General features: G+C 34.0%; 2 protein-coding genes across 2 annotated transcripts; one reads left to right on the forward strand and one right to left on the reverse strand.

Moving 5' to 3' along the window:
- The first annotated feature begins 210 nt into the window (after positions 1-210).
- On the forward strand, positions 211-6,168 carry LOC115453868 (HSPB1-associated protein 1). Its single transcript, XM_030182596.2, has 6 exons — positions 211-662; positions 1,620-1,756; positions 2,311-2,435; positions 4,416-4,540; positions 4,798-4,908; positions 5,212-6,168. Exons 1-6 carry the CDS (start codon positions 339-341, stop codon positions 5,608-5,610), a joined length of 1,221 nt encoding a protein of 406 aa, XP_030038456.1. The 5' UTR covers positions 211-338; the 3' UTR covers positions 5,611-6,168.
- On the reverse strand, positions 6,158-11,528 carry LOC119192746 (elongation of very long chain fatty acids protein 4-like). The gene is made up of 5 exons (XM_037446511.1): positions 11,310-11,528; positions 10,477-10,611; positions 9,003-9,108; positions 6,823-6,959; positions 6,158-6,392 (listed from the first exon to the last, which is right to left on the reverse strand). The coding sequence occupies exons 1-5, from the start codon at positions 11,472-11,474 to the stop codon at positions 6,222-6,224; spliced, it is 714 nt and encodes a 237-aa protein (XP_037302408.1). The 5' UTR covers positions 11,475-11,528; the 3' UTR covers positions 6,158-6,221.
- Between the last annotated feature and the right edge of the window lie 996 nt (positions 11,529-12,524).

The raw sequence follows: 12,524 nt of genomic DNA on the forward strand, positions 1-12,524 counted from the left end.
ACACCCGTGATGGTCTTTCTATGTTTACGTCGAACAAACATCTAAATATTTTTACAAACTTTAACATTTATAAATTAGAAATAAAAAGCATATAAGTAAGAAATAAGATAATTGAATATAATAAATATTGTATGAAAATTTAGCCTAATGAAACGAACGTTCTTTGCTCTCTGCGTAAAAAAATTAAATGTCAAAGTCAAATCTGATATGTCAAAACAATTTTTTCACTTTGTTAATCGCGAACTGTTCAGATACATTTTGAATCATTCAAAGTTAACACAAACACTACTTTTTAAATTCACTGTTGTTTTATTTTTATATAATAGTGATTATTTTAAATGTCGGTATTAAACGAGGAAGCTGTTCGTAGTGTAATAGCGAAAGCTAGCACCCCGATAGTATTTCGCGGATTCGTAGATAACTGGTCGATATGCCAATGGAATATAGAAAAATGGTGCTCAGTGTTCGGCGACAAGGAAATTCCCTTTCGCTGTATGAAACGAGACTTCATATCTGACGAACCATGCTGGGAAAGAAGGTGCAAGGTGAAAAATATGACGTTTAAGAATTTCGTAGACAATTTGCCCACGAGCGACGACTGGATGTATTTCGACTACAAGTACGTTCATCAGTGGTTCACTGGAGATGACGAATTGTATAAGGTAAGTAAGTAGCAAACAGGATTCTTATTATATTTTTTTTTTCTGAGGAAGGAATTTCATAACAATAATATTCTTTGAAATTCTTTCAATATTAAAAGATTTTAGGTCGTCAATAGGTACTAGCATAACTCAGTAGCGTTTTTACATAATGTTATCTTTAAGTTAAGGAAGTTAAATGGATTAATTAAAATTAATAATTCTTGTGCATTTTATGATATCAATATGTTTGCAAAGATGTGTATGTATTAAGTGATTTATTACAAACAAATTCATTGAGAAATTATACACTTCATCATAAATGTTTTCTTACATAAAGAAGTACTGTGAAATAAATTACAGAAGCAAGTACACTAAAATAAAAAAATCTATGATTATTTTAAAACAACTACTTAGCATAATTTAAAAAAAAAGGTGGCTATAAAAGACAGTGGATACTTCATTATTGTTGGAATTTTAAAATAATTGCAGGCTAATTATATAAAACATAAAAAAATGTGTTATTGATTACATACTTTAAACTTTAATGTCATTCAATTTCATATTTATTGAACTTTAATCAACTTAAATAAAGGTATAAGTTTCTCAATTCAATATGTATTTTTTTATGTTTGTTACCTTAGAACTTTGTTATTTGATAACCAACTTGGAAAAATATTTGTTTATTTGATAGAATATGTTACCATATTAGTACCATAGATTATTTTATAATCAGTTTTGTGGTTTGGTTTTTTGTATGTTAATGACTTTAAAATCTAGACATTGTTTTAAATTGTTGGGTTCTTTGTGCATCTTTAGATGTGAAAATATTATTAATAAAGTTTATATTGTAATAAAAATACTGTATATTTATATTAATAATTAGAATTGAGTCACTGATCAGAGAGAATACATAGTATTTCAAAATATGATATATTCTTATTCTATCTGTGAAATATTGAGTAGTGAGTTTGTTTGCAGGATATATCTTGGAAGCAGTTTGGATATCCTGGCAAGGGTGCCACAGACACAACTCTGTGGGTAGGCAGTAAGGGAGCTCACACACCTGCCCACCAGGACACTTATGGAGTGAACATTGTTGCACAATTATATGGAAAGTGAGTTTTTATTTGCGTGCAAGCAAAATTATAGTTAATGCCACGGATATAAGATTGTTACATGTTTAATTATGTGAATCATGAGTAATTACTTAGTGTAAAATAATTACGTGTTATGAATATGAACTCATTTATAGTAATATTTTAGTATCATGCCTGTAGATCATTTAAATGAAACAAAAACCCTTCAGCTTTTGTATTTAGAACCAGCTTTTGCCTGCGGCTCCACCTACATGAATTAGTTACTCCAAGATAAATGTTCTCCCAGAATGAAAAAGTAACCTATAGTACACAGGAAAAAGAGTGTTCCACTAAGGAGTATAAGCTTCCTCTATTAGTGAAAAAAAAAAATTAAATAGGTTTAGTAGTTCCTGAGATTAGCATGTTCAGACAAACGCTTTAATTTAATATTTTAGTAGACATGTTATGTCATGTTATGTTGATATCTGCCAGCTGCACACTAATAGAGGCTTGGCTATGGTTACGTGAATACTATAATGTTACAATAATGGTAATATTATGTTTCAAAAGTATGCGTATATGTTTTATTTCAGGAAACGCTGGATATTGTTTCCGCCAGAAACGGGTGGCATGAAGTCAACCAGAGTGCCTTATGAAGAATCTAGTGTGTACAGTGAACTGAACTTTTATTGCCCCAATAATATTGATGCCTTTAATGGTGAGTTTATGTTATGCATGTTATAATTATTTCACCTAATTCAAACAGACAAGAAGAAAATTCAGCCCATGTCTATTCCATGAGATGTGTGTTTTTTTATACCAGTGGCGAAGGGTGAAAATTTTCAAAAGAGAACCTGAAGAAATATTTTTTTCTACAGATGTAATACGCATTTCACAATAAAAATAAAATCAGTAAAATATCGTAATACTTAATAATTTCCTTCTAACATAAACAAGTCTAAACTCTAAATTATAAAAATAATCACATATTATTTTGAACATAGGTACCTACAAGAGTCCAACAAATATTAATAACGCACACTATACAAAAAGACTAATTAATACATTCTAAATTATTAAAAAAATTCGCGCCAATGACTCAACGTGAAGCCGCAAATTCTCGGGTTACCCTGAAATACATATACACGCACACACACATGTATTTTTACGACACTTCCAAAAGATTAGACAAAGACACCGCGCTGCGTGTGAAAGAGACAACAATATCGCGAGGGAAGCTACGCGCGGCCGGGTTTCCTTCGAACACTAAGGCGCGAGTACTGCGCGCGAGTTACGATTTAACGAATTGATATTATGTACCGTTATCGTTGAAGTATTGATTTAATTGAATAAGTATAAGATGACTTGTTTGAGTATACTATTATTATTCTAGTTATATTTGTTATGTTTTTCTTTTATTATTTTTAATTAAGTTACAAAAGGTTACCCGGTAGGAATCGGCTTGTATGGACGCTTCGCTACTGTTTTATACAATACATGATTTGTCCAGAATTGGAATGTCAGAGATGCTAGATTGACACACAGGTGCCTAGTTAAAATATTTGCTTAATTTTTTGTTTTGCAAACTAATTTATATAAGTTTAAACAACTTTACAATTGAGTGGGAATGTGGAATAAGAACAAGCCATCAGTAAACCATTTAAACTATTAGAATGAACACTGACAATATATACCAAACAAGATTCTGTATATAGCTAAAAGTAGTTGTAAGATTAAGTGTTTGAAATTATTATGATGTTCTTCATGACAGCACACCTGATTGTAATGCTAATGAGCTGTCGCTTCACAAGCCATTTGAAACAAATTTTGCGCGAGACGTGATTCATTTGTGTGCCCGTGCCAATTGTAATTAGTTTCAGTAGAACCATTGCTGATTTAATTTTTTTTGTCACAGTGACCTTTTGGCACCTAGTCCACTGATATAAAGTAGTTGACTGGTCACTCTAGTGGCGTGACATACAGTGACAAATGTGCACCTTACAATTATCGATTTCGCAAATGACGCCTTCCCAAAAAACTACAATATGGTGTCTTCTTTGATGTTCAGACTGTCAGAAATGGTAGTCGTAACTGTGTCTAGCTCTACTATCTGGAAGATTTTGCCTGCAGTATGATACATGTGGTACTCTCAGGCAGCTAAGTTCTGAGAAACAGGATGTGAAAAAAGTGGTAGCATTTTGTTTCATTTCATAGGATCACTGACACTGTTTAGCCTAATCTCCACCCGATTGATGTTTCTACTCCTTAAAGGTCAAAAACCTCCCTAGGATATAGTTTGTGCTTCCATGGATGTTTATTAATAAGCTGTTAGGTTTTGCTCTTACGCAGTTGTCACTTTCACTCAGTCTCATATAAAAGGTTTTGTCTACCATCATTACAATTTCCCCGAATACTTTGTCGCATAACATACAATAAATACAGCAACGAATATCCGGTGATGTGTAATGTAACGTTGCGAGGCGCTAAGTGTGAAGAATGACTTTTCTCGAACTAGGTACTTACGATATTTAACGTATTGGTGACGAATGACTTTTAAGTAATATTAGGAATGGAAATGCCCTCCTTTATGAGTGTTTACAATTACGAATTACGTACAGTTCCTCTCCAAATTCAATTCTTGCGGACGGATCCGCGGGAAATAACAGTCCTCTGCATTTTTGTTTAATTTTGATTGCAGGTGTGACAGGAGCTAGAATGGTGGAACTGTCGGCTGGTGATGCGCTGCTGGTGCCGCGAGGTTGGTGGCATTACGTACAGAACCTGGAGCCTCTGAACATCGCTCTCAACATCTGGCTGCCACATGTATGTTCCGTTGCGTGATGTGTAATATGCGCCAATTAAAATTCTCGGTCATGCATATCCTATTCCATCTAATTATTGTTATGATACTGACTACTATTTCGCAGATTTGTTCCTTCCGTTATTTCAAGGATATCCGTTGGATCTTTGTAGTTGTCTAAAGACAATGAATTGAATTATAAATTCAATGAATTATAAAGTGTATTATAAATTAATTGTTTGCATGACCTAAATGTTGGAATATATTTTATTGTTTACAGGATAAAGATAGTTCAGCTCAGGTGTCCGAGGCTTTGATCAAAATATTGGTTGCTCAGATATGTAAGGATCTACCGCAAGAAACTGCGAAGTTGATAGTGAATCCAAATGAGGTGAGGAGTTTAAAGTTTTGTGCCATTTGATGACACATTTTTGATATCATTCCACGCTAGGATAGCTAGCGGTCATGGATTACATCATTCGTACATTTAATAGCGATGTTGTTTAGCTGGTTTTGTTACGTTCGCTATAGGTGGCTATGTCTATTAAGTCATCGGAAGTCACGGAAATTGAGCTTGCGTCATTCATATTAGATCATCTTCTCCAAGCGTTGCATTCGCTGCAATTTTATTGTATTTAGGATAAAATTACTTGGTGAAATTAGATTCAAGAAATAAATGAATGTTTTGCTTCAGGACGATATATCAGATACGCCGCTGGCAGTATTATTCTTGCAATTAGAGACTGTTGCCAACGCGTATTTAGATAATAGGCGTAAGTTACGTCGTGCCAAGCGGCAGAGGACATGTGAGGAGGACCCCGCGCCCTCCGTGACGGAGGAATATGATCTCAAAACTCTCCTAGAGAACCAAGCCAACAATCTTGAAGTGGCCGCCACTATAACGACAGACGAGCTTATCAATTTGATAAAACAGAATCTCAGGGAATATGCCAATATGGACAGACCATTGCAGGATGAAGAGGTAGATGGCGCCACCACAACACTTTGTTTAACAAAAGCTGTTATTGACGCGTTCAGCGAGAGCAACGTCATAGATCTCGTGAAGCAAAACCTTTTCGCTCGTCTGAGCTAGTCTTGTGTTTGACGAGGCTGTGTTCAAAGTATTTTTAAATACGTTTATTTTTATTCAATATATCCGCTTTTAGAAGGTAATAAAATTGAAGCAATATATTGTTTAGTATTACTTTGCTCACGGTAAGAACTGAAATTATTTTTATATAACTATTAATACCAGTATAAGATGTAAGTAGCGTAAGTAAAAAGTGTAAGTCTTTTTATTTTTATTGTACAATGACGGTATTATGTGTGTTCAGTAAATCATAATGACTTGGCCAGTGTTACTCCAAGGGGTATATAACCTATTTTTACGATACTTTTTTAAAAAAAATGTTTTGGTAATAAGTTATAAGCTTTATTTAAAACTTGCACGTAGCTAAGCTCAGCTGCAATTTATAGTGATTATTTTAAATTTTTCATATTGGTAACAAGTTGCCTTATAAATAAGATATAGCATATAACTACTTATTTATTGTTGCGATGTTCAATATATTTAAGGACAATGTTCATGTAGATCATCTTACTGCGAAATGTGATATTTATGTAGAAATAAAATACAGAACTGAGTTGAAAATTATATTTTTTTATTTACTTAAATACATAACGCATCAAGTTCAATATGTTGATCTAAGCATTCTTCTGGGGAGGCTTTATGTACGATCGGTAGTAGAAATCTAAGAAAAGTATGACCATAAATAAGTTCTGTGGAATTAGAAGGTAGGCCGGCTCTCGAGGGTAATTGCAATCTTTCGCCAAAGTCAGCACTATGAAATGCGCCAGTAGTAATGTGAATTGCAACTGGAATATGAGAAGACGTATTATAAAAATTTTAAACCCGAAATACAGGCAATGACGTGAAAAAAAAAATACATCGCGTTAGTAGTGACGCGTGTTGAGAGCGCCATCTATATTCTTTAAAACGGGCATAGTAGGAAGAAAAAAAGCGCTTTGAAAGCTTGTTGTTAGCTCTCAAGGTAAAATACGAGCCATCTTGTTAATATTTTTTTAGTTCATCTCCGCTCTGCTTTAATGGACTTAGCTTCATTGTATAAATATACTCTGAAATATGTTCTGAATTCTATACCAGTTTCTTTGGGAAGCAAACATTTCTGGAGTATCTTTTGACTGATTTAAAGATTATATGCGAAGATGAACTCAGATTTGTTGAGCAATAAGATCTATTACTGAAATTACTATTTTATTATTAAATATTTAATGAGGTACTTACAATTTGAATTTGTGTGACATATTTCTTCCACCAGATGGATTTCTTAAATGATTTGTCCCAGATCGTGAGGAGATAGTACATGTACATGATTACGTGTACGAACGAATTCAGAGTAACCAGGAATGTAACGTGACCACCTGCATTCACAAAAAAAGTTTAGCGGCAAATTATCACTTGATTACAGAGTAGGTACCTACACATATTGAGTTTTTTTTTAACTAGGACAGTTTCAGGAAATCCAAACAATAGGAGGTACTGAGAAACTGTTTTAGTTATAATTTGGCATGGTATTTTTTTTGGCCATGTAGTTGTGTGAAGTTAAGTGTTTTATGTAGGAATACATACATTATAAGAAGAAAAAAGTTAGTCCAATTGAGTAAAATGTTTTACTATTCAACAAGATAATGCAAAGGCTCTAGCGTTCAGACTTTAATAAGTTTATACGTACTGCACATTTAAAAATTTAGTTTAAAATTAATCACGATAAGGTCAGTCGGGGGAAGTGCGCCATAAAATTTTCATAGCTGGATTCAATGCAAAATAATTTCTTTTTGTGCTGACTTAAGAATGTAATTTTATTAATTTAAGAATATTTGGTATTTTGTGATAACAGCCTATAGCCATTCAAGGAAATCGGACCATAAATTAATAATATTTTGCTCAAAGTAAAAATGGTAGTAGGCGCACTTGCCTCCGGAAATGGGGTAAGTGCGCCTGTGTAAAAAACTGCCAATATGAAACATTATAAAGAAAACACACACTTTAGTCCATAGAGAAATAAGTTTTACTCGCATTGCTCTTGGATAATTTTTAATCACTCAATATTATAACAAACTATGGCTGTCAAATCAAATTCGGGGCAAGTGCGCCATATATACGTAAATCAGGGCTTGAAAACATTTTAGATTTTTTTGATATATCATTTTTTGCTATGTTAGAGTTTTGTGTGCGGATGTGTTGGAATAAAAAAATGGTAGCCCTAATATAAAATCCATTTTATTTCTAAAAACCAAAAAACATACAAAAATGTAGAAATTAACGATTTTGAATGCGTTATAACTCAATAAAAACGAATTAACTAATACGCCCTTTTATTTAAGTCGGCTCAAAACAAAATACCTTGAGTACAAAAAATTAAATTGCCGTTAAGTATAACATTTTAATAATAATAATTCATATTAGTAAACCTTATTCTCAAAAAAGGTTGGTTATATATGGATCAGGGGCAAGTGCGCCATACGACTATTAACTGAGGCGCACTTGCCCTACTCGACAATTTTTAGGTACATTTTTTCGCATTGCTAAATAATCCTTTATTTTAGTATATATAAATAAAATTCAGGCAGGAAGTTAAAATAAAAGGTTTAAACTATGTATTCACCTTACTGGTTTACAGAAATATGTTAAATATCTTGAAATATTTGATGTTATCTTTCACGGGGTCATCTCGGTTTACAGGTCTAAATGACACTTAAAATAAAATGGCGAATAAATCGTATTAAAATGAACATAGCCATTTATGTTTTTAGTGGAACTGTATTTCAGTTAGTAGCATAGATGTAAGATTGCGGTAATTGTATAACATCAATAGTTCTCGATTTTTTTAGGGCAGGTGCACTTACCCCGTCGGCGCACTTGCCCCACCTCACCTTAAATATAATTTGGAACTCATACTATCCTAGTTAAAAAAACAGCCTGTATAATATGGAGGTCGGTCCGCGGAAGCTTTTACTCGAACCACATAACCGTAATAAGGTTAGTTAATTCTTAATTCATTTAAATTCATGTTAAATGTTTGAACGTAACAAAAACATCACCCTTATCGCTAAAGGGGTAGGCAAAGGGCACCCAGGGCATCTGTTTTCACTAGCTGTGTTCCGTCCCATTCTGTGATAATGGGATGGGATCTGGCACAAATTCCATAATTCGGGTTAATTGCTGTTGCGGAAAAACCTAATATCACTTCGTGGCCCAGGATTCGAAGCCGGGGCATAGGAAAATGAATATCACAGCGGTTTTGTACCGCCGTTTCAACCACGCTGCCGACTGCCGAGGCAGTCTTCAATAGTCAATATATATACTTAATATTCAAACATTTTACAGAAGACCATCAAGTCAACATCACAGGATCATCATACTAATCTTTCGTAGGTATAAGGAGATTTTGCTTCTTAGATTACCTGGCAACCATTTAACCATGCCCCAAGAAACTGCGACCATTCCAAAGTGATGGTACACGTGTAGGAATGATACTTGGTTTTGTTTTTTTCTTAATACGAAGAAAACCTGCAACATATATTAAAATTTATGTAGATTTAACCACTTGGACATATTGTTAACAATACAAATATTCAAGTCGCAGTTATTTTCAAAGAGCATGAAGTTTAATTAACATTTAAATGTATGCAGTTTGAAATTAACATCCATGTAGGTATCCACAACGTTGCGAATGATAAATTAGGTAGTTAGGTAAACATTAGTTTAAGTTAAATCTACATAAATTAACTATATTTATTATTATATATTATTATTATTTATATCTATTATTAGATATTGTAACTTTGACTTTACGGATGAACAACACCTCAGTCCCCCCCGTGACCATGAAGGCTGCAAAGTCTTCGAAACGTCGGGAGAAAATAAAATACTAACACCGCGATAGAATCCGAAAATTAGTTTAATTTCAATTAGTTTAAGTTGTAAGTTTTGAGTTATTCTATTAGTTTTGATTATTGTTCTTAAGAGTTATTTATTTTGGTAGATACTACACCAACAATCTAATAACCAAATTGGGGTTAAAGTTTGGAAAGCGTTCGATCTGAAAAGTAGGTAGTCACATTTTGGTATAGGCCTAGTTCAAACGTATAAAAAAATGTCGCGCAAATGTTCGTTAAAATAAAAAAAGTAAGAAATAAACACATCTAAATGTATGTAAGTTAAGTAAGTAAATATAGTACCTATTAACCTGTATACTTATAATGAGTATACCACTTTAATCCCGACTACCATTGCGACGGCTTACTTAAAAGTCCTACGCAAGCGCATGCGAGTTTCGGTTATTTATCTTGCAAGAGCGACGATAGCCAGTAGGCTAATAAGTATATTAAAAGAAAACTACTACTAAATGGATTACCCAGGCGAATGTCCGCGGGTTCAAAATCCAAGGCATGCCCTTGACTTATTTAAAATTATGTGAGTATTCTTTGTGTCGGTCAATCGGTTGAACGGTGAAGGAAAACATTGCGAGGAAACCTGTATACCTAAGAAGTTTTCTATAAGAATTTTGACGATATGTGAAGTCTGCCAATCCGTAATTAGCAGTGGGCAGTATAAAAGATAGGGCTGATATTATATTATTATCTATCAGCACTGAATGAATTAATTATATTTTCGCCATCATGTGTGTTGCAGATAGAAGTACGAGTCGTGAGCACACCCGTGATAGGTTTTGACGTCCAATACGAAAATGGTTCGCGCAATTGGTTCCTTAGTTAATGCTCGTTGCCTATAGGCTTTGGATGTGCCATACGGCTATTATATATTTTAGTCTGATCTTTACATACGCAAGCTTACCACCACCACATTTGATCTGTACTTAGAACTTGTACCGTTTATTACAGTATACATAATAATATATGTGACAATTTAGATTACCGTATCAAGGAGATCCATGAGTTTGAGTACAAAATAACCGTAACAAACACGCCATGCGTAGTCCACGCTATGCGGCTCCTCGTCTGGCGGCTGACAGACCAGCTTGTAGTGACTCAGCCAACCCAGTTTCATACTCTGTTCACCAAATATACAATATGATTTAATTAAACAAACGGCAATTCATGATTGCATGTAAGTAATAAGAATATACGCAAAAACAAAACTACTGAACAAATTTTTAATTTCCAAATCGTTTTATAAATGACTGAGTCCTGAGGTAACAAACATAAATAACACGCCGAATTGAGAACCTCCTCCTTTTTTTGAAGTTGGTTAAAAATGAAGATAAGTAACCTAAAGTAAACGTCATTAAAAATTATTGAAAAATGGCTTCCAACGTGTGGGTACTCGTAATTGTTAACCAACTTAAAAAGAGGAGGTCACCAATTCGACGTGTATAGGTAGGAAATATATTTAAAAGTGCTAGGTAAGTTAAATAAATACCCGAACAATTATAGGAAAACAATTTTAAATTTTATTTAGGCACCGAATCAAAAAATTGTAACCAGTATATTATTAGGTAATGTTAAATTGTTTTCTAAGTGTTTTTTTTATATCCCAACACAGAGACATTGTTTGGACAGCAAATTAAGATGCAGGTGTTTTAACTTATCCAGTCCCACGTCAGCCAGAACCGTATTTTTTTAACAAAACCAATATTTCTGTTGGTTATGGAAATTGGGTCCCGTCATAGCCTCACAGTGTATTCAACACTAGCGCCACGACAGCTGCGGACTGTTTTTTTGAAGCAACAATTTAAGCAGATTACTTACTTGGTAGAACACGTACGCACAACCAAACATTTGTATTATGTTATAAATCACAATAATTGACCGTAGCTCGTAGGCGGGCCGCTTGCTCATAAAGTTGGGCAGCCATTTGAGTACTGACATCAGATAAATTGATAGTATGGCTAGTCCCGCCCATGGTGATCTCATGAGGAACCATTCTTGAGTCCTAGGGTCTGAATAAGATCACATATTATTACCATGATTAATATGATTTATATGATGATTATTAGTGTTAATACATCAAAGATATTTTCTTATTTTAGCAAAAGAGCATAGATAGATATCTATCTAACTTTTAGCTATAAAAATATCCGCCCTGTAGAATGGGGGCGTTTGGAGAATTCCACCACGGTATCCCCTGCCTGTCGTAAGAGGCGACTTATAGGGGCCACGAAGGGCGTCGTCGGCGGGCAGCAGGGGGCTGTCCGCCCGTCTCCGCGACAAAAAAGAAAAAGGTATAAAAATATTACAATTCTCTAATTTTCTTCTGTAGGTGGTATAAAATACTGTCCAGTTTCATAAGGAAAATCCTCAATGGATGTCCAATGACTGATCACGAATGTGTGAAGGATTTGCACCGCGTAAATCTACGATGCGTTAATGATTATTCGTAATGATTTCTTATGTTTACGCGAATGTTAGACATTGAAATTAAACTAATTTTTTGGATTCTATCGCGGTTTTTTGTTTTTTATTTTTCTCCCGACGTTTCGAAGACTTTGCAGCCTTCATGATCACGGGGGGGACCAAATCCGGAAATATATTTTAATTTCGATTATTCGTAAATTTGTTAACCTACTTAGGTACCTACACCTAGTTCTTTTTTCTCGTCAGTTTACATTCTATATGAACTCCTGATGTAAGCTGCATCAGGTACAGTGGGTCACTCTGCCGTACCTATATATAAGATATGACTCAAATGAGTAGGTATTTACTTATTATTATTGATATTTCCTTTCGGTTAAAGTAAAATGAATAAGTAAACCAGCAGTGGCCAAGAATGTAATTTTCTGAAAGGAACCCGAGATATAAGTACTAATAATATGCATAAATGTGGTCTGCAGTTTGTTCTAATGATAATTAGATTTTACATAAATTATGAAAGGAAAGCCGGCACGAATGGGGTGATATGGACTCTTCGCCACTGTAATTCAGGTAATCTATTATTCAGGAAGCTGACTGCAATATATATATTTT

This window comes from Manduca sexta, unplaced genomic scaffold (genome assembly GCF_014839805.1).
Source record: "Manduca sexta isolate Smith_Timp_Sample1 unplaced genomic scaffold, JHU_Msex_v1.0 HiC_scaffold_3112, whole genome shotgun sequence".
NCBI lineage: Eukaryota > Metazoa > Arthropoda > Insecta > Lepidoptera > Sphingidae > Manduca > Manduca sexta.